The following is a 19330-nucleotide window of genomic DNA, read 5'->3' as shown; positions in this document are numbered from 1 at the left end:
AAGACTAGGAAGCAAAGAAAGTGTTTATCAAACTTTCTGAATGTGATGTTCTTCCTTCTACTGAGATATGCCAGTGGCCCAGCCTGGTTTGGTCACTTTTATGTTCTTGTATAGGCAGAAGAAAACACTCAAGGTTTTCCTTCTGTGGGCAGAGCTGGAAAGGTCCATTTCCATGGGCTCAGCAGAATATCAGGGAATTGTCTCTGGATAAGGAGTCTGTCACGATCCTCTTCTTGAAAGGAATTGAGTGAATTGGAAAGCAGAGGTCAAGACTTGTATCTGGAAAACCCTGTTGAGTGAGCAGGGAGCAAGATGATAGAACACACAGTGTGAAAGGAGTCTTTATCAGTTAAAATGTGAGTTGGATGTGCGAGGGAAGCTTTGTGAGAGGGAGGTGAACATGTCATCTCTAACTGAACAAAGGTCAGCGAGTGGTCATTATTAATCGGTAAAAGGAGCAAAGAAGTTAGAAAAAAAAAGCATGTCTAAACTTGAGATGCAGAAAGATAAAATATAGATATATATATTTTCTGAACAATTCTATGTATAGAGTTTACTTTTTTCCTGATCCACAGACAGAAGCTATATTCCAAACTAGAAAGACAAAGAAACTCTCAGTAGAACTGGCTACTTTTTCCAGAACCGTATAAGGAACATTTGGCGTCTTGCTTATTAGTTTCACTCAGGCTGTTACATACTGACCCAGAATTACAACCATTTTCTTGCCACTGTGTACTCCTTGTGAAGTGCCCTAGGAAATGGTTATTTGTGCCACAAGAAACACATTGAGAAATGGAATTGATTTTTCTCTCCTCCAACTTGAGCAGTCTGAGAAAGAAAGCAAAAATAAATGAGTCAAAGAAAGACTGAGAGAAGTGTGTGGCCCTTCAGGTCTATTCAAGTGGGTTCCTTCACTGTGCTCATTGGCTCACTGCCTGACACTGGTGTAGTAAGCAGTGTGACTAATACTCAGCATATGCCCTTTGCTCTCTCATTCTCTCCAGAGGAAAAAGCATATGCATCAGTGTACCTTGTTTGATAGGATTCTCTGTTGTCTTTTTGAACAGAAATGCTGTTCTGTGCTAACGCTGGAGAAAGCAGCTCTGAAAGGTGCAGACCTGCGCTCTAAGGGGAAGGTGCTGAGGTGTGGGACAGTGTTTAATTCTCACAGGTATTCATTCCCCACCCTTTGAAGTGTTGAGAAGTTTTGCCTGACATACACACAGGCTTTGTTCTGACCATAGTGCTCCCATGCAGTGCTATCATAACCAGGGGACTCAGGCCAGCAGTTCTGACAATCACTATCTTTATGTTAAAATAGAAAAACTCAATCTCTGCAGAAAAAGAGCAGGCTACCCCTCAGAAAGACAGCTAGGGAGCCGATCAAATATTTGGATGCTCTTTCTGTGAGTTAGCTAGCAAGGCCCAGCCCCTTCTGCTGACGTCTTTCCTCTCTATCACACATCAGACTTTTCCCAGTGGAGCTGGAGAACAGGCTTCAATGAAAACTGCCTGTTTGCAGCCATATGATTACAGCTACCACAAGCACTATTTCCTCTACCTGACCTGGAGCAGAAACATCATTATCAGGATAGAAAGGGAACCTTGTTGCCTAGCAAAGGTGGGATGATTTATCTCTGTCTCTAGATTGGTCCCTTTTCTTTGCTGCACAAGAGAATTGTTTTCAGACTTCCAAGGAGAATGAAGCCAGGCTAGAAATCGGAGTGGATGTAAAACAGCTGCTCTCCCAGGGAGAAGTCACAGGTTTTCGTTGCTTTTTGTTCCTGTGCAGCTCAGGACGATGGTTTTGTCTGCCCCAATTATTGCCCTTGGGGCTACCTTAGGGACTGCAACTAGCATCCTTGCCCTCTGTGGTCTCACCTGCTTCTGCAAATACAAACAACCTGGGAAAGGACTCTCAGAAAAGGACCAAGATGAGGACATGGAGAATGCTAAGCCCAGTGTGCTTCAGCCAGCCCAGCAAGTAAGACACCATCTCTCACTCTATGATTTTTTCTTTAAATGCAGGGAGGTGGGGGGGGAGATGTAACTTCTCTGTTAGGCTGCTCAGCATGTGATTTATGCTGCCTATTTATCGGCTTACTGCATTCAGGACGTAACATCATGTTAATGGGAGGAGGACTGAGGGGAACAGAGATGGGAGCTGGGTGACCCACAGAATTACCAGAGCAGCAGACAGTTGCCACACTGCCAAAGAGAAAGCTGCTAATAGTAAAAATGGGGAACGAGGTCTGAACATGCTTCTCAGCTGTCAATCTGGTCACAGGGGAAATCATTTCCTGATGACAGAAGGCTGGACTTTACCAGGTGGCATCCAGCATTGTAAAGAAAAGGCTCCCACTGGGATCTCCTGTACCAGTTATTTATCTGGCTCTATTCACAGTGTCTCATGGTTCCTACAGGATAGTTCCCTCTCAATGGCTGGTTTCTCATGAAGATAATCTTCCTTCCTCCACCCCTCTAACTGGAGGGATTAATTATTGGTGAAGTTAAAACCAGGCATTGAAATAATAAAAATGCTAGTGAGAATCTGGGTGGTGATGGCTGGATAATCTCAGCACGTTGTGGTTTGCTTTTTTACTCACTGTAAGAGCAGTGTGACATACTGGTAATGTCAGGCACCCTTGCCTGTTAAAATCCAGAATATCTCAATTTATTCCTGTGACGAGTGCAAGAGAGAGCAATGGGAATTATAGGACCCTTCTATTACAGTTATTAATGGGAAGCCCTCCTTCAAAGGGAAGTGTTTGACTGATTTCTTTGGTTGATTACAGTCTTCAGCATGAGCTACAGCAACCCATTTGTCTCTGGAAGTATTACCTGTTGGCTGTTGCTCTCAAGGCTTACATGCACCTAAGCCCATACCACTTCCATCTGGCTGTTCAGCCAAATGTTATGCCACAGCAACCAAGCCCAAAGGCCAGTGATCCATTGTATAAAAGTCACCTTTGTTTGCCTTTTAATTATCTGAACTGCCTATTACTTTTGTATTAAGGAGAGTAGCAGGAGTCCTAACTGAACATCTCTGTAATGTGTGTAATTATATATTCAGTCTTTCTCTGGGTACTGCTTTTCAGCTTTCAGTAAAGAAGAGCCTCACTCATGCTTCTATTGCAGATTGTTCTGAAAAAAAAAGATGACCATATCTATAAATTTGTATTGTAACGTATGATGCAGAATAGCATCACAATAGCTTCTGATTGCTGGGGGATTAGAGGAGGATCCACTGACCACAACTGAATGAACATCCGCACCAAGCTTAGGACTTCTCTAGAGATTGCTGCTAATTCTGACCATTCTTCCACAAGAGCAGTCAACATTTTCTAGTATTGGCTTGCATTTTCCTAGGACAAATTTCACCTGCTATCTGCACTCTTTGATAGTTCTGTCAAGTCTTCTCCAGACTCCTTCCTTGTCTAACACGTCTGTATAGAAGGAAGTGCAATAATGTTGAGATTTCCCAAATTTATTGTTAAAGTGAATGAGAAGCATGGAACTTACATAGTCATCATCACTTTGCATAGTATTTTCCCCCCCAGTATCTTTATACAAAAGATTTGTTTTTTGGTTGTTTTTTTTAAACCTCAAAAACCTCCCAAATCATTACTTGAACTTCAAATTTGGAATGGATATTTTATTTTACACAGCCTTTTGTGAAACATTTTGGGAAAGCATTAATAAACTCTGGAGCTTGTCCTTCAAGGTGTCATACTTTTTGCACAACTGAAATAACCACTGAGTCACCAAGAAGTCCGATCATGCCCCTAAGTTCAATTAAGCCCCCAGTACCCAGCATTTCATGGGTTGCAGTCCTCACAATATTTCTACATTTATAAGGTTTTGCCACAACTTAACCCAGTGTTTGACCAATACATCAAATTATTCAGCCTACCCTCAGTGTATCACTCTTACCCAAATGACTTTGTTTTTAGCATTATAGACTTTTTTTTTAAAGAAAGCTGGACAAATTATTGCAACCGAATGAACATTCAGTGGCAGAAAGAGCAAAACATTCATAGTTTGCATATTCTGTATCTTTAACAGTTCTATCCAATTTAAATAGTTTTGTTGCCAGGCATATGCATTCTCCTATGCTTTCACTGAATCAGAATTATTCTCCATTTCTTGAAGGAAAAAATCTCAAATTGAGTTCCGAGCTTGTGCCTCAGTTATAAACATAGATGCAGAGGATATAAGTTGTCCTGTTAGGACTTTTTTCCAACTGCATTAATATGCTGTATGTCCTAGTCAGTGTTTGGCATACTTAATTATTGAAGCTTGTCAGGGCCACTGATTCTGATAAACAGAATTGACAATAGAAAGATGATGCAAGACTGCATTTTATTTACTTGGCATGTCTCCCATGACACTGATGCTTTTATTTACTATAGATAGAGGCTCCCCATGGACATGTCCTGCATACTTGAGAAGGAAGAGTTCAAACACAAAGATACATCTACAGAACAATTAATAACCGCTGTAAATGTGTGAAACGTCAGCAGAAGGTGCAGGTTAAAATGCCTGAACACATCCAGCAACGGCAGCAATCTAGTGTGTTGTCTGAATGACAATAGGCAGGGACCCAGAAGGGTCAGCTGAAGCCTCCTGGCTAATTTTGGTTTCTTTGCTTTCACACATTTTACGTAGAACTATATGAATTCTTCTGTTTTTAAGATACTGCTGCTGCAAAGGCTGCAACTAGCTTAGCAGACAGCACTTGGGAACAGAGCTGGCAGCAAAAATAATAAACAGAGGCAGATGCAGTTGGAAGAGGGGGTGGGCTAGTCCCACTGCGCTCGCATATGTCTCTCATCTCTAATTCTGCAGAGCAGACAGACTAGAAGAATATTTAGACCCAGTGGAGCTCTTAGTTGCTGCTTAGTGTGCTGATGGATTTCCTGACTAAATGTCTTCCTTTTAGCAAGTGGAGGAAAAGACTGTACTAACAACACCTCCAGTTTGTATGATGTTTTTCATCCTGAAGGATTCCAAAGTGCTTCAGGCTCGAGATGCACACAGCAACCCAGGCTTGCTGCTGTGGTGCGATAGTCAGTGGCTAGAACATCAGCCTCATACAGTAGGGTCAAGAGAGAAAGAACAACGGGCACTGGCTGCAATGGCACATGCTTTGTGAATGCTTAGAGTCCTTGCAAAAGGAAAATATCCTGTTTTTTTCCCAAGCTATTGTCTAGTAGTTCCTATCATATTTTGGTTGATTGGTCTGTCTTAGTTCTGAAGAATGGAAGAATTGGATAAGTTACTTAAAACTTCCTGTGTATTTTAGGACTGGTAAGGCTCACATCTCTAAAAGAGGGATCTCACTACATCATTATTATAAATCAGCTCTATACAGCTTACATAATATCTAAACTCAGGTGGGGGGATCTACACGCAGTGATGTGTTTCTTTTTCAACTCACTTCTGTTTCAGTGTCCTTAAAATTAGATAAGAGAAAATGCTGCTACACAGTGGACTTCCTAAATATCGGTGCACTGGCTGCCTTGAGAAGTTGGAGTTGCTGGCCTAATTAGCTCTTTATCACTGCCAGGTCCATGTAACTGTAGTGCTATGATCTCCAAAAGCAGAGTATTGACTAAAGATCTAGAGTCCAAGACTGCTCTCTTTCTTAATCTCTACTTCTTGAGGAATAGTTGATCTCCCTCAGGACATACCTACTGGGATCACAAAATCCCAACACAGGCAAGTGCTTCAGGGCACCATCTACATTCATTATTAATAGGAAACAATGAGACTAATGAAAAACTTTAATTACAGTTTGAATACTTTTTGGCTCACCTCCATTCTACACTGAACAAAGAACAGGTTGGCAGGCAGTGGGGTTGGAGAGAATCCCAGTGCACAATAATCAAACAAAATGGCAGTCTTACTTCCGCTTTCCTTTTACATGCTTTGGAAGTATTAACAAAACCTGATGAGAGGGGTCAGATTCATTTGCTAATCATCTTTTGTTCTTTCCTGTCAATGAATCCAAATATAAAAGAATCAGGAATTATTTCAGTTGTAAGCAGATGGGATTCTTTCCTGTGACATCAAGAAAAGATCACTGTTACATTCCACTAAAATATTTTCCATTGTTTTGGGAGAGAATATAACTCTTTGTGTCAACCTCCACCCAGTCTGCCAGAGCATTACACCATTTTTCAAGTTCTTCTGTTGATATCATGTTCAGCAATCAGTAGAGAAATGAAACAATAAGAACAAACTCAAAGTGTCAGTCCCCACAGAATAAAGGAGAAATGCGTTTCTAGGTGTCAAGTGGAGCTCTGGTCCTCAGAGCCAACAGATAATCCCAGAGACAGATAGGGCCACCAACTCTACTATCCTTGGAATGCTGTTGCAGGGCTGGCCTACTCAGCCATTTCTCCTTAGTCTTTTTACATGATGGCTATACTTGCTTACTGCAACCCATGCCTTTGCCTTTCAAATGCTTACTGTAAGGTTACTTGAAATGTTGTATAAATCAGAGGTAATGGTAAACTGCTGATCAAAAAGATGTATACCAAACAGAAGGCTAACAGATTTGGCAAGAAAATCTCTTGACATACAGACAGGCAGGCAGTGGTTTCTCTAACCCAAGAAACAATGGCAGCTAGAATGACTGGGAACACCATCTTATCTCCCTTTGCCTCAGCTTATTTGACATGGAGAGAATCAAAAGAATTAGTGCAAAATAATAAGTATTGTTTTAATTTTCAGTTCAACGTTAAGAAAACTGCAGAGCCAGTCCAGCCTCGAGCTCTTCTGAAGTTTCCTAACATTTATGGCCCCAAACCAGTTGTAACTTCACCTGAAGTTGTTAACTACACACAATACTCCTTGAAGACAACAGAAGAACCAGTTACTGTAAAACACGCTGTTTTGGATGAGAACAGGATGAAGATACAAGTCAATGAAGAACTGTTTGTTCTCCCTCAAAACGGTAGGAAAGTTTGGTCTTCAGACTAAAGATTTCTTTTCTGGGTACAGATCTAATACTTTGAACATCATGTGACTAGTAGTTAGAATAATAAACAAGGAAATGAAGACATGGGGTGCTTTTCGCTCTCTTATCACGAGCATTGTGAGCTTTTTTTTAAATGCATGTGTTAATATTAAGTTATCATGGAACACATCAGGAAATGTACATAACAAATCCATAATTACAACTGGTTGTATTTTTTATATAAATACTCCGTTGTTGTTGAAGAATCTGGCTCACTGGAAGCAGATGTTATGTTGAAAAGCATATATTTAGTGTGAAGTTAGGCCAAGAACTGTTGCCACAATGTATAGAATACCTGGTCAAAACTAGGCAGAATTGCCCCTCCAGGAGAGCCACTAGCTGTCCAACAACAGCGCTTTTCAGAAGCATCAGTGAAATGAGTTCAAGTTTCTACTTTAGTTTCACTGCTTCTTTATTCCACTAGTTCCAGGAGATGGTCTTGGTTTGTTGTAATGTGAAGTGAAACCAAAGGCTGACACTCCAGACACTTTTTGCCAAACAGCATTCTTGTTTTCCAGCCAACCCAAAAGCTAGCATGCCACAGCCGGGAACACAAGACTCCTAGAGCCTATGAGAAAATGCAGTGTTGATTATGTACATCTGGTAGTATGTCTGGGTTGCTTCCACAGTGTTTTTTTTTACCTTCACAGCTATCATTTTAACAGCTTAATTGACTCCTATAGTTCCTGTGCTACCCTACTAAAGGAACCTTCCTGAAGATTTGCCAGAGACACAATGCCATCTATCATGACTTATGAGAGTTTTTTTTAAATTACCTGTGAGAGTATTTTTGTTGTTATGGGAGGAGAATTACCCTCTGAAGGCCCTCCACCTGAGACCTGCAAGTATAAAAAAAACCAGGGAGCTATAATGTGCTGGAAAGCTCAGCAGTAATAGCGAGGTGGCACAATCCTAGGCTACAACAAATGAAGACAAGCCTAAACATAGCAGCCATAGATACAGAAATGAAAGAAGAAAGCCTGCTTACCATTAGAAGGCCTCAAGTACACAGGGATCTTCAGCAAGATACACTCACCTTCACTGCCAACCCTTAAATGAGGTCTGGGAAGGGGTGGATCCTGGCACCGGCCCTTCCAGTCACTCAGGTGCATTGCTTGCACCTGAGCTGCCCTAGGTTGGCCCTGCCTTCCCACTAGGTGCTCAATCACTGGTTCAAGCCCTGACTTAGCATTTCCTCTACACATGGGAAGCAGCTGTGTTAGAGGAAAAGACTGTCTGAGACACATCTTTGGGTGTCAGGAAGACAATCATAAGGTGGAGAGCCTGAAAGATGATGGTAGTGTGTAAGAGCCCCTCTGTACTGCTAATGGCACAAGCCTGCTTCCTGCTGTGCCTGATTTCATAGCTCAAGTATTGCTGAAATAAAGCAAGATTTTTTGCATTCTCCTTTTGGTGCCACGCTGAACTGACTGGAACTGTGGCTGAGATTTTTAGGATGAAATGTGCATGTTTCACCATTATGTTCTATGTGAGTCAGAACTGACCTGGCGGATAACAGATTTTGATGACAAAAAGCCACGGCTTCCCTTTTAGTCTTGCTTCTTGCTTTATTCCAGTATGAAATGTGTATGCAGCTTCAAAATCATATGTGGAGAAACTGCCTCACACCTTCCCAAGCTCACTATCTTCAACATGGTCAAGTGCTATGGGAATAGAAGTCATATTGGCTTCCTGCATGACAAAGACTGTAGTGTTAAAATAAATTTAAAAAAAGGTTATAAAGGCCTTAATTAATGAAGAGTCAAATAGTAGCTCTAAAGCAGACTCAAATTCTCATTTAAAAGTATAACAATGGTATAATACACCAATGTGTGTAAAAATATATATATAAAATGATATAGTAACAAGTGAATAGTTTAGGTACCTTGGTTTAGGCAGAAGGTGAAAGAGCAAATATGTGAACCACCTTAGAACACGTGGTGGAGGGAGCAGGAAGCTTGTCCAGGTGCTGTAGAAGGAACTGGAAGTGTGAGAAGACAGCAAAAAGGAGTTATGATTAGGGAAGAAAAAGGAACAGAAGTGATATTCCTGCATACAAAGTGCAGAAATAGTAAGACATTGTTAGAGCAGTATGGTTAGGTTGCGGTTGGACTTGATGATCTTGAAGGTCCTTTCCAACCTGAGCAATTCTATGATTCTATGATTCTACGATTCAGAAGAGCTGAGTCAAGACAAGGTGGATTAGTCCTTCATGGAAGGTGAAGACTTCCTTGCTAATGGGGTTACTTCAGTTCCAGGTGTGGTAAAGGATGTGTGTGTCACGGAGCACTTGAAGCCTGAGCGAGCAGCCAGCTGTAACCAGGTCCCTGAACTGCGCTATTCCCTCACATATGATCAACAAAAAGCCGAGCTGTGTGTGGCTCTTCTGGAAGGTAAGGAGCAGAAATCTGCTACTAACAATTCTCTATTTGGACTTCTTCAGGACTACCCTTTATGAGAGGTACTTACAGTCAATCTTTTTTTTTCCAGCTATGCATGGCAAAATGAGTAGTGACCAAGAAGCTGGCTGCCATTGCTACATACTGGGCACACTGGTGAGCAAATCTGGCATGACTGAAGCCCAGACAGAGCTGAAGAAGAAGGTGCTTCACACCCTTTGGGAGGAGGCCCTGCGATTCCCATTAACCGAGGAGGAGATGCAAGAGGGGACACTGACTCTCACCTTGAGAAATTGTGACAAGTTCTCCAGACACAGCATTGTGGGGGAACTCAAGCTGAGCCTTGCTAACATGGAGGACTTCCGGATGGCCCAGTGGGAAAGGCTAAAGACCCCAGAGAAGGTATGGGCTCAGCCTGTGTCGCTAGTCCAGAGGCTCTAGTTATTGTCTGGACAAGAGAAGCCCTCTTCCAACACAGCTGCATGTCCATGGGTAGGTGGCTCTGTGCACCTGGACCCAGGTTTGGAGAGGCGATGTGTGACCGCAAAGGTGACATAATAGAACTCTCTGTAGATGTAACCATTTCAGAAAGCAATCAAAAGCCCATCAGCCCAGCCCCTTCATCTACAGCTCCCGGAATTTAAGATGTGTTAAAACTCCCTTTCCCCCTCCCTCAATTACATGATAATCTGACACTGATATCTGCAATTCAAAGCCTGTGTCTGGAAGTTACGTGCGTTTCTGTGTGTAAACAATGCAGGGTCTGTGCTAGCAAAAGTTCAGCTGCTGTGTTGTGCCTCCTCTGCAGAGCTGAGTGTGGGTAGGGCACCTGATAGCAACCTACTCTACTCTAAAGAAAAACCTCTGGCTGAGAGAGGGGCAGAAGATCTGGGAACTTTTCTGCTGAAAAAAAAAGGATGTCCAAAAGAAATTATTCTAATGTAAGTCATAATTACTTAAATCCCTAAATCATGATAGATAGAGCCCTCCATCCTCCCCAATCTACTGTAGTATCCACTTTATAAACAATACCCAAGGAGCAACCAGTTCGCAGTGATGGTCGAGTTTCACTCATATACACCTGACAGAGTCCTGGCATACTGGGCACTCCGGGTACATGCAGAAACAGGACAGCACTCATTTATTCTCCAGGCTGACATTGCAAGGTTAACACTAACTGTACTGCTGAACTGTATTGCCCCAGTTTGAGCTGAGAATGTGCAGTGAAAGCTGAATTTGCGTCATCTGGGACCTGAGAGAGCCAACCCTTGCGCAGATAGCTCATATACAGATCCTGAATCATTCATTCACAACCAGAGCGGGAGGCAGTGAAGAAGAGCTGATCAAAAAAAGAGCAGCTATTTTTGACAGCACCTGTCCAGGAACAAAGTTAGTGGGCTTTGTTTAAAGTCTGACATTTCCTTGAAAACTGAGCTGCAGAAATTTCACTCCTATCCTCTTGGTAATTCTCCCACACAAGAGAAAGAGCTCAGAGGGGAGCTTGCAGCTAACCAGGTAATGTAATTAGTATTCAGGAATTCACAGAGTGCTGTGAGCAATGCAAATCACAGATATTGCAGACTGATGTCCTTATCTTGTCTTCCTTCCCTCCCACTGCTTTGCTAATGACAGTGATGATAGTGGTTGCTTGCATAGCACCTTTCCTTTTGTGATTTCATGGTGCCCTGCACAGTAAGTCACCACTGACCCCCTGATGCCTGTTATCCTCAGTGCACAGAAAGAGGGAGAAGGAGAAGAACCTTCGGCTCAGTCTCTTCATGCAAATCTCCAGCAGAAACCAACCATTACAGTTTTGGTTTCATGTGGATACAGGATGGTCAAGAACTCAATCAGAATATTAGAGGCTAAAAAGCCATAAGCACAACATGTGGCATGTGTGCACAGTGTGTACAAGTGCACATGTGTGTATGTGCATTTACAGCCCGCTGCCGTACCCAGCCTCTCAGCCTTTACAGCATTCACCTGTGTGTGGAGCTACAGTAACCAGCATCTAGCCAAGAGCTATAGAGTGAGACTTGGTGAGATACAGGGTGGATATGTAAACAAAAGCAGTTCATAACTTGTCAAAATTACGGTTTTGTATTAAGGTGATATTTGTATTTATCAGGGACACACAGCCATTTAAATCTGCCTCTTTTTGTGTTTATTTTTTAAGATGCACTTGCATTTAGGGCAGGATTTATTTAAGTGAAACGTATACAAGCCCTTTGTTGCTACCTGACTGCATGAAGGAAGATTTACTCAGACTGATCTGGGATTGAATTTCAGGCTTCCTTGCTAATGGCCTCCCACCTGAACTGTGCACGACAAATAAGTCATTCAAACCAGACAGTGATGACAGCCATGCTTTCTGGAGAGTCAATCACCTCATGGGGAGCATACAGAGGGCCTGTCCTTGCCTGTTGGAAGTAACCCGGTGAAAACTTAATTTGAAATATTTATGGCTCACTTAGAACTGCAAGTGGAGAGCACAGAAATGGCCTAGAGGAGGGTTGTCTGTCCTAAAGCTTGTAGATCACGTTAAGGAGTCCAGAGGGAGTCTATTGAATTGACATTGGCTTTCTGTGTCTCTTCTGGGTCATTAACCTCACACCAAAACAGATTTCTGTCACAATCTTGAACTTATGGAGAGTAACTACGTTCCTCTCACCCCTCACCATAGGCTTGCAGCTCTGCATGCATGGCGAGCACTTCCTTTCCTTCCTTGCATAGCAGAGGTGCTGCTTTCCAAAGCGAGCTCAGCTGGCGAGCAGTCATTTCCCTCTTTTTCTGCCTGCAGGGATATTTGTACAGAGCAAGTGAGAGAGGGGAATAAAGGTCAGGAGGATAAGAGGACAATTGCTAATGGGAAGGAATCAAAGAACCCAAAAATGAAATACGTGCAGCCCCATGAGTTGAATGCTTGATTTTTCAGAGCATTTACCCTGAGGTTAATCTCACTGGGGCAGCAGGGATAGCTGTTCACAGGCTGGAGGGAGGCCAGAACAGAGGAAGGGTAGAGCACTGTGCTGAGCTGACGAGGGCTTTAGGTTGGCTTTTGTTTTTTCTACCACCAGATAGGGTTGACAAAGAAAGTTCAACACCAACTCCAGGGTAGTTGGGTGGCACAAGCCAAGGCATCACCTACTTTTTCCCAGGCAACCTAACAATCAAGCAGTGTGGACCTGGGACCATGTCTGGTCAGAGACCCCTCACAAAAGTGATGAGTGAATTAAAAAGAGCAGTAATAGAAGTAGGGGATATATACCAAGGACAGCTAGATAGTCTCTCACAAAATGATTGGAATACTTACACAGAATTTTGCCCCAAATTCTCTTCTGATTAAATATTCCACTGAAAATAGCTGTTCAGAAGCAGTTCATGGAATCATAGAAAGGCTTGGGTTGGAAGGGACCTCAAAGCCTGCTCAGTTCCAAACCCTTGCCATGGGCAGTGCTGCCACCCACCAGCTCAGGCTGCCCAGGGCCTCATCCAACCTGGCCTTGAACGCCTCCCAGGATGGGAAATCCACAGCCTCACTGGACAGTCTGTGCCAGTGCATCACCACACTTCAAATAAAGAATTTCCTCCTAGCATCTAACCTGAATTTCCCCTCAGTTGCTTTCCAGTAGCAAAAGAAAGAAGTAACCAATGTGTTCTGTTCCCTGTGAGCAAAGGAGGTTTCTTGAATATGTTGCCTGGTTTGTTCTGATCCAGTTAAACTGGAGAAGTCTCCTGTACTGAGACAGGGAGACAGTTTGGTCAGTCTATGACCTTAAATTCATCCCCTTGTGTTATTTAGTTTTCCTAATGTTAGACCCAGACTGTAGACAAAATTAACTCTTTATGCATTTCCAGGAGCCATCTACGGGCCATGGGGAAGTTCTGCTCTCTATCAGCTACCTGCCAGCTGCAAACCGCCTGCTTGTGGTGATTATTAAGGCTAAAAATCTCCATTCCAAGCAGCTGAAAGACCTACTTGGCAATGGTAAGTGGAATAGCAAGAAAAGCTGAGGTTATTTTTTCTGCTATGAAGTAAATCTAGAAAGAAAGTGGGAAATATGGTGTTTACTGGAAAAAAAAAAAAACAACAAAAACAATTGCCTTAGAAAGTTAAAGAGATTTGAACAATTTTTAAAAAGGGAACGCTAAAAACCCCAAGATCAGTGTTTCTCATATTCTCTTACTCAGCCTGATGTAATTAGTTAAAGTTCTCTTGCATTCATTTTATTAAATGCTCAATAATACAGTTTCTCTGATTTCTTTGTAGATGTTTCTGTCAAGGTGACCCTGAGGCATCAGTCCTTGAAGCTGAAGAAGAAGCAGACCAAACGTGCTAAGCACAAGATCAACCCCGTATGGAATGAGATGATCATGTTTGAGGTGCCTCATGAGCTCCTACGTGCCTCCAGTGTGGAGCTGGAAATGCTGAGCCAGGATGGCGCTGGGCAAAGCCAAGTGCTCGGCAAGTGCAGCCTGGGTTTGCATGTCACAGGCACAGAGAGGAACCACTGGGAAGAAATGCTGAGGAACCCCAGGAGACAGATTGCCATGTGGCACCAGCTCCACATGTAGGCACACTATGACTACTGCCAACCAGATTTCCACCAAGCCTCTGAGTGTGGGGAAATAAGCTGCATTTCACCTTCTACTCTCCCATCCACCAAGTGGCCTGGCACAGCATTCTTCGTAGGCCATCCTCTCTGATTGCCTGCCAAAGGAAACCATCTGGAAAAAGTATTTAGAGGACAATTGCTCACCCAACCAAGTGGTTCTCTCAAGTAAAGGGTTTGGCTGTCTGGATGATTTGAATTACTTCTGTTAGCCTGCCCACTGTCATTCCTTCCCAGTTTCTGCAGAGAAGCTGAGGGGATCAGAGGGATCACAGAAATCTGAGCTGCTCCTTGGCATCTGGCACTTTCACCCAAGTTCCCTGGTGGGGGCTGGCTCCATAACATGCAGCAGTCATTTTGCCAGTCGCTGTTTTTCATAATGCTTTGCAAGATTGTGAGAAATGAAGATCACAAAATTAATGCTGGCTTCTGACCCAAAGTAGCAGTACGGAAGAGAGAGAAGCCAGGTGGAAGCATAGACAAACATGCATTAGATGGATATCTGTAAGTAGAGAAGGAACAGAGGGAGAGACAGTCATTCTATTACCCAGTGTAGACTTTGAAGCAAACACTGCCAAACCAGAAGTCAAGTATTTTCCTTCGCTTTTGTTTCTTAGAGTGTTTCATACCTTAGATTTAGGGTTCGTGAAAACTGTTGAAAGCATGAAAGTTTCAGAATCCTTTAACAAATTACCTATCTGTTCTATCTTTCTACATCACCCAGGAAGATGATAAACGTGGACAACAAGTTATTATTGATGTTACCTCCAAAAACTAGGACCAAATCCTTCTGCTTACTGACATTCTTCTCTAGGAATTTCTGATTTGAAAAAGTTTCAAATACAGTAATCATATTCCAGGCAGCATCTAGACAAAAGAAGTGGGACCATTTCATACCTTAGCATTTGAGTGATGGTTTTGGTTTGAAGTTAACTATCACACTCAAATCTTCATACCTGCATTACTTGAAGAAAACCCTTCAGAACAACCACATATTTCATCACTTTCAGACAGAAAGAATTAACTGACCAGACATACTCTCTAGGGTTTGGTTTTTTGTGTGCACTTTCAAGATTTGACGTGGATTAAATGTTACTATTTACTGTTCTTCTAGTGTCTGGATAGACTGAAAAGCTGGCATCGGCAGCAATGATATTATGTTCTCATAAGCACACTGCTTGTTCTACCACTTTATTTCAAGTAGTAGAAACAGTTCTGAGGGACTTGTATGGGGACAAGACATCCAAAAGTCTGAAAACAGAATCATATGATTTGTATCACTGAAAAACTCTGAGAACTTCATTTTTTGCAGGGTCAGTTTGATCTTCTGTTTAACTCAAAATATTAAACTGGGCTTTATCTAGAATAAATCCCATTTTGCTGGTTTAGCCAAACAAGTCTAGTAAATTGTCAGGTGAAGGCTACCACTCTGCAGTGGTATGAAATGTAAAGTCCTGCAGCTGAGGAGGAACAACTCCAAGCTTCACTACAAGGCTGGGGCCAAGCATCTGGAAAACAGCTTTGCAAAGAACCTGGGCCCTGGTGGAAACCAAGTCAAACATAAACCAGCAGTGTGCTTTTGCATCAAAGAAGTACAACAGTGCCTTGGGCTGCATTATGAAAACCATTGCCAGCAGGTCAGTGGAGGCGATTCTACTCAGCCCTGGTGAGGGCACATCTGGAGTGCTGTGTCCTGTTGGCTTCCAATGCAAGAAAGATTTGGATTTACTGGAGCAAGTGCAGCAAAAGGCCATGAAGATGATTAAGGGAGAGAAGCATCTTTTGTACGAGGAGAGGCTGAGAGCTGGCACTGTCCAGCCTGGAGAAGAGAAGGCTCAAGGGGAATCTTATCTGTGTGTTTAAGTACCTGATCAGGGATAGGAGAAAAGAAGATGGAGACAGACTCTTCTCAGCAGTGTCCAGTGACAGCATAAGAGGCAATGGACACAAATTACAATACATGAAACTGTAAGTGAATGAGAGAGAGAAAAATACAGAAGGAAAGAAAGAGAAGAAAGAAAGAGAGAAAGAGAGAAGGGAAGAAAGAGAAAGGAGGAAAGAAGGAAAGAACGAAAGAACGAAAGAAAGAAAGAACTCTTCATTTGTTTTTCATGTGAAGATGATTAAACACTGGATCAAGTTTCTGAGAGGTTGTTGATCCTTGGAGACATTCAAAACCTGGCTAGACATGGTGTTGGACAATCCTGCTGTAGTTTATCCTGCTTTGAACAGAGCCGAACAGATCAACAAGGAAAATGAACACGAAAAAACGTTATCTTTACATTGCTATTCTCATTATAGGTGGTGTAGCAGTGAGTTACATGGTCACTTTGAAGAAAGAGATAAAAACATCCTTGACCAAACAAACAAACAAGCAGAAAAAAAAAATCAAAATACATTGAATATTATAGCTAATGGTTTAATCTCTGATATTGCTCCACTGGCTAGGAGAGATTTAATTAGAAAGAAAATTGAATTCTTGTTTTGTTCTAGGGGTTTTTGTTTATTAAGAAGGAGCTGTAGGATCCTGTGAGGAAACTAGACATAGCAGAAACATAGTTGATAGCAAATTCTTAATAGTTTCTGTGTTCTGTGTTCGGTTGTCTGCACATATTCCTATAGATTTGGAATAATCATTTCCATTTAAGTGCAAAATTCATTGTCACATTGGTTTATTCTACCTATAGTTCCTGGCAGCAATGCAGTTCTTTCTTCCTTTTAGGATAATGATAAGAAGAACAGCTTCATGGTATGATCCTATTTGGCTGGCAATGAAAAGCCTGAAGGGCCAAATATTTGTCTTGCTGCCAAGAGATTTCTCTAGTTCTGCCTCCTGCTTATTTTAATGAACCTTTTATAACATCTTGGTGACTGATTGTAAACAGCATTGTCTGCCTCTGCCCCTGGTGATTCTGGCACACCCGGTAATTAGATAGCAATCCTACAGAACCTAAAAAATAGCCTCTTGAAATCTGATTTTCCTGTGAAAAAAATAATGTCCTCTTTTATAGCAGAGAAAGATATGTGCACGCACTTAACCACAAAACAGTCTTAAGACAGAAAGTGGTATCATCAGAGTTAAAGACTGGTGTTGTTCCTTCCTTTGCTGTATGCAATTGAAATGGGAACAAATGTATGCATCTTTCCTGACTGGATCTTTTTTATTGTCTGGCATTTTAGCCTGGGAAAGAATGCTTTTTGCATTCATCTCAGTCTTAAGAGGCTGCCAGGTGTTGATTTAACGAGGCAGGAGCCGTTCTAGGGACTGAAAGGCAGTGCAGTTAAGGGTGCTGGCTCCCATGAACAGAAGGAATGTTGCGTACGTGTGGTACTGGAGAGGCAGGGACGCCCAACCCTGGCCCTTTTGAACTTTGTTAATAGGAGCTGTTTGTCATCAAATTCCTGCGCCTGTGCAGTGCCCTGCCTTTATGCCACAAAACTGCCTGCATCACATGTTTCACCGTGCTTGCATGCCCTGAGCCCCAGCACCCCATGGGCTGTAGGAACTAAATTGGTACAAGCAGATGAACTGTAGAGCTATTGTGGTAAATGGCAGCACTATATATATAAACAAAAAGTATCCGGAAATTCTCAGTGTCATCATTTATGGTTGGACTAGAAGATCTTAGTGGTCTTTTCCAGCCTTAATGATTCTAAGATTCTATGATTCTATATCACGTGACAGTAAGTTATGACAATTAATGTTCTGAATTCACCTGTGTGACAAAGAAGCCAGGTCAGTAGATTCCCCAATGGCAATTCAGAGATTGCACTGATCCTTCTGCCTACTATTAATCCATCAACATGTAGAAACATTAAGGCTGGAAGCAAACAAGCTGTAGAGATTAAAAACGAAAAAACAACAACAAAAAACCCACACAAAACAACAACAACAAAAACCCTAGGGAATTTGTGCTACTGTAGGTAAGATGTAAAAGCACACATAATTGACTGTCCCTAAAACACAGAATCACGAAATCACTAAGGTTCAAAAAGACCACTAAGGTCATCTACTCCAACTCATCAACTCCATTCTTATTACTGCCCTTGGTCCCTTTCTCCAGTTGTAAGGGGCAGTGGTTGCAGTTGGTGCCTTGTAAATAGATGAAGTATTTCCCTCAATTCTTGTCCCAGGTATCCTTGAATGATGAAAGGAACCATGTTCACTTTGCAAAGCGGAAATACATCAGAAATTAATGGAAAACTCACTTCAACAAGTCTGGGATAAGGCTGGGAAAATTTTCAGGCTCAACTCTTCTCCCAGGCATTACTGTGCTTTCAACACTCTGAACAAAAGCACCTTGAATTTTGCAAGGATTTGTCATCAGTACTATGTGTCCCAAGACACATTTTTTATCAGAATGGAGGAGTTTGTAATTTGAGCTTCACAAACAGAGCCTAAGGTTTGTCCACATTTTCCTGATGTCCGTGAATCTGAGATTCTGGACACGATCCCCACCAAACAGTGTGCAGGAAACTGCAAGTCACATCACTTACTTGCTTCCTATGATGCCCACCTGAAAAGGCAAATTGTGCAGTGACTTCCCACCTTTGCAGCACGAAGACACAAAGGCTGCAGGTTGCATACTATGCATTATAGTCCAACTGTTTGTCACCGGCAAGCACATGATGCACAAAAAGCAATGTTGTGGGAAATAGTCTAAAAATGATATCAATAGCAGGGCTTGAGTTAAGCACAATGACATTTAGTTAAATCTGGGAGCCAAGATGTCTTGGACCATGCTTCTTACACTCTTTTGGAGGTCAGTTTGAAGTTTGATGAGATTGAAGGGTGGAACTTTGGTAGCATCTTTTATGTATTTTCAAGTGTAACTAAGTCTCAAGATAAATTTGGTTCGTTTGCTGAATGATAAGCATGATGAGCAAAATCTAATACTTGACACTTTATATTGTTTCTTCTGTTGGTAATATCAAACTGCACAATAGTAGCAAAGTGGAATAGTGCTTCATGTCCTTCCAGCATGAGAAGGCTTTTCTGCTTACTCAGTCCTTCAGTGTCCAAATGTGTGTATTGCACAGAGCAGGTATTGTTTGTCAAGATGATACTGTAAGCACAGTCCAAAGCACAAACACAGAGCATGAGACTCAGCCTTTGTGTCTACCATTAGAGCACAAAATGTAAATGACCACAAGTAAATAATTCCAAACTGTGTCCACATTGTGTCTGTTTGTTTACTGTGGGGTAAGGCCCCTGTACTGCAGCTCACAAGCTGAGGGGCAAAACACTGCAATGAGGCAGCAGCAGGCCCTGTGTGCAGTCCCACCAAGGGGTG

At 42.2% G+C, this 19330-nt stretch overlaps 2 protein-coding genes across 3 annotated transcripts in view; one reads left to right on the top strand and one right to left on the bottom strand.

Moving 5' to 3' along the window:
- The window catches only part of LOC110401736 (astacin-like metalloendopeptidase), a 35470-nt gene extending 27418 nt beyond the window's left edge, over window positions 1-8052 (bottom strand). The window contains exons 1-2 of the mRNA XM_021403136.1: window positions 8013-8052; window positions 7801-7863 (exon numbers count right to left, since the gene is read on the bottom strand). The gene's annotated coding sequence lies outside the window, so the exon portion shown is untranslated. The remainder of the gene's footprint in view (window positions 1-7800; window positions 7864-8012) is intronic.
- SYT13 (synaptotagmin 13) lies at window positions 1449-19203 on the top strand. 2 transcript variants are annotated; one of them, XM_021403134.1, is made up of 6 exons: window positions 1449-1984; window positions 6739-6961; window positions 9283-9417; window positions 9515-9825; window positions 13282-13411; window positions 13694-19203. In XM_021403134.1, the coding sequence occupies exons 1-6, from the start codon at window positions 1802-1804 to the stop codon at window positions 13996-13998; spliced, it is 1287 nt and encodes a 428-aa protein (XP_021258809.1). In that variant the 5' UTR covers window positions 1449-1801; the 3' UTR covers window positions 13999-19203. The 2 variants fall into 2 exon arrangements, with proteins under 2 accessions (XP_021258809.1, XP_021258808.1); XM_021403133.1 differs by having other exon boundaries at window positions 9277-9417.

This window comes from Numida meleagris, chromosome 6, assembly GCF_002078875.1.
Source record: "Numida meleagris isolate 19003 breed g44 Domestic line chromosome 6, NumMel1.0, whole genome shotgun sequence".
Lineage (NCBI taxonomy): Eukaryota > Metazoa > Chordata > Aves > Galliformes > Numididae > Numida > Numida meleagris.
Note: the sequence above shows the minus strand (reverse complement) of the source record. Positions and strands in the feature narration are given on the sequence as shown.

What these genes read in the sequence shown, in the direction of transcription:
- SYT13 (XM_021403133.1), top strand. Translation starts at nt 1,802, where the DNA reads ATGGTTTTGTCTGCCCCAATTATTGCCCTTGGGGCTACCTTAGGGACT. An exon ending in TGCTTCAGCCAGCCCAGCAA is followed by an intron (nt 1,985 to 6,738) that starts GTAAGACACCAT and finishes TTTAATTTTCAG; the next exon opens with TTCAACGTTAAGAAAACTGC. An exon ending in GGCTAAAGACCCCAGAGAAG is followed by an intron (nt 9,826 to 13,281) that starts GTATGGGCTCAG and finishes ATGCATTTCCAG; the next exon opens with GAGCCATCTACGGGCCATGG.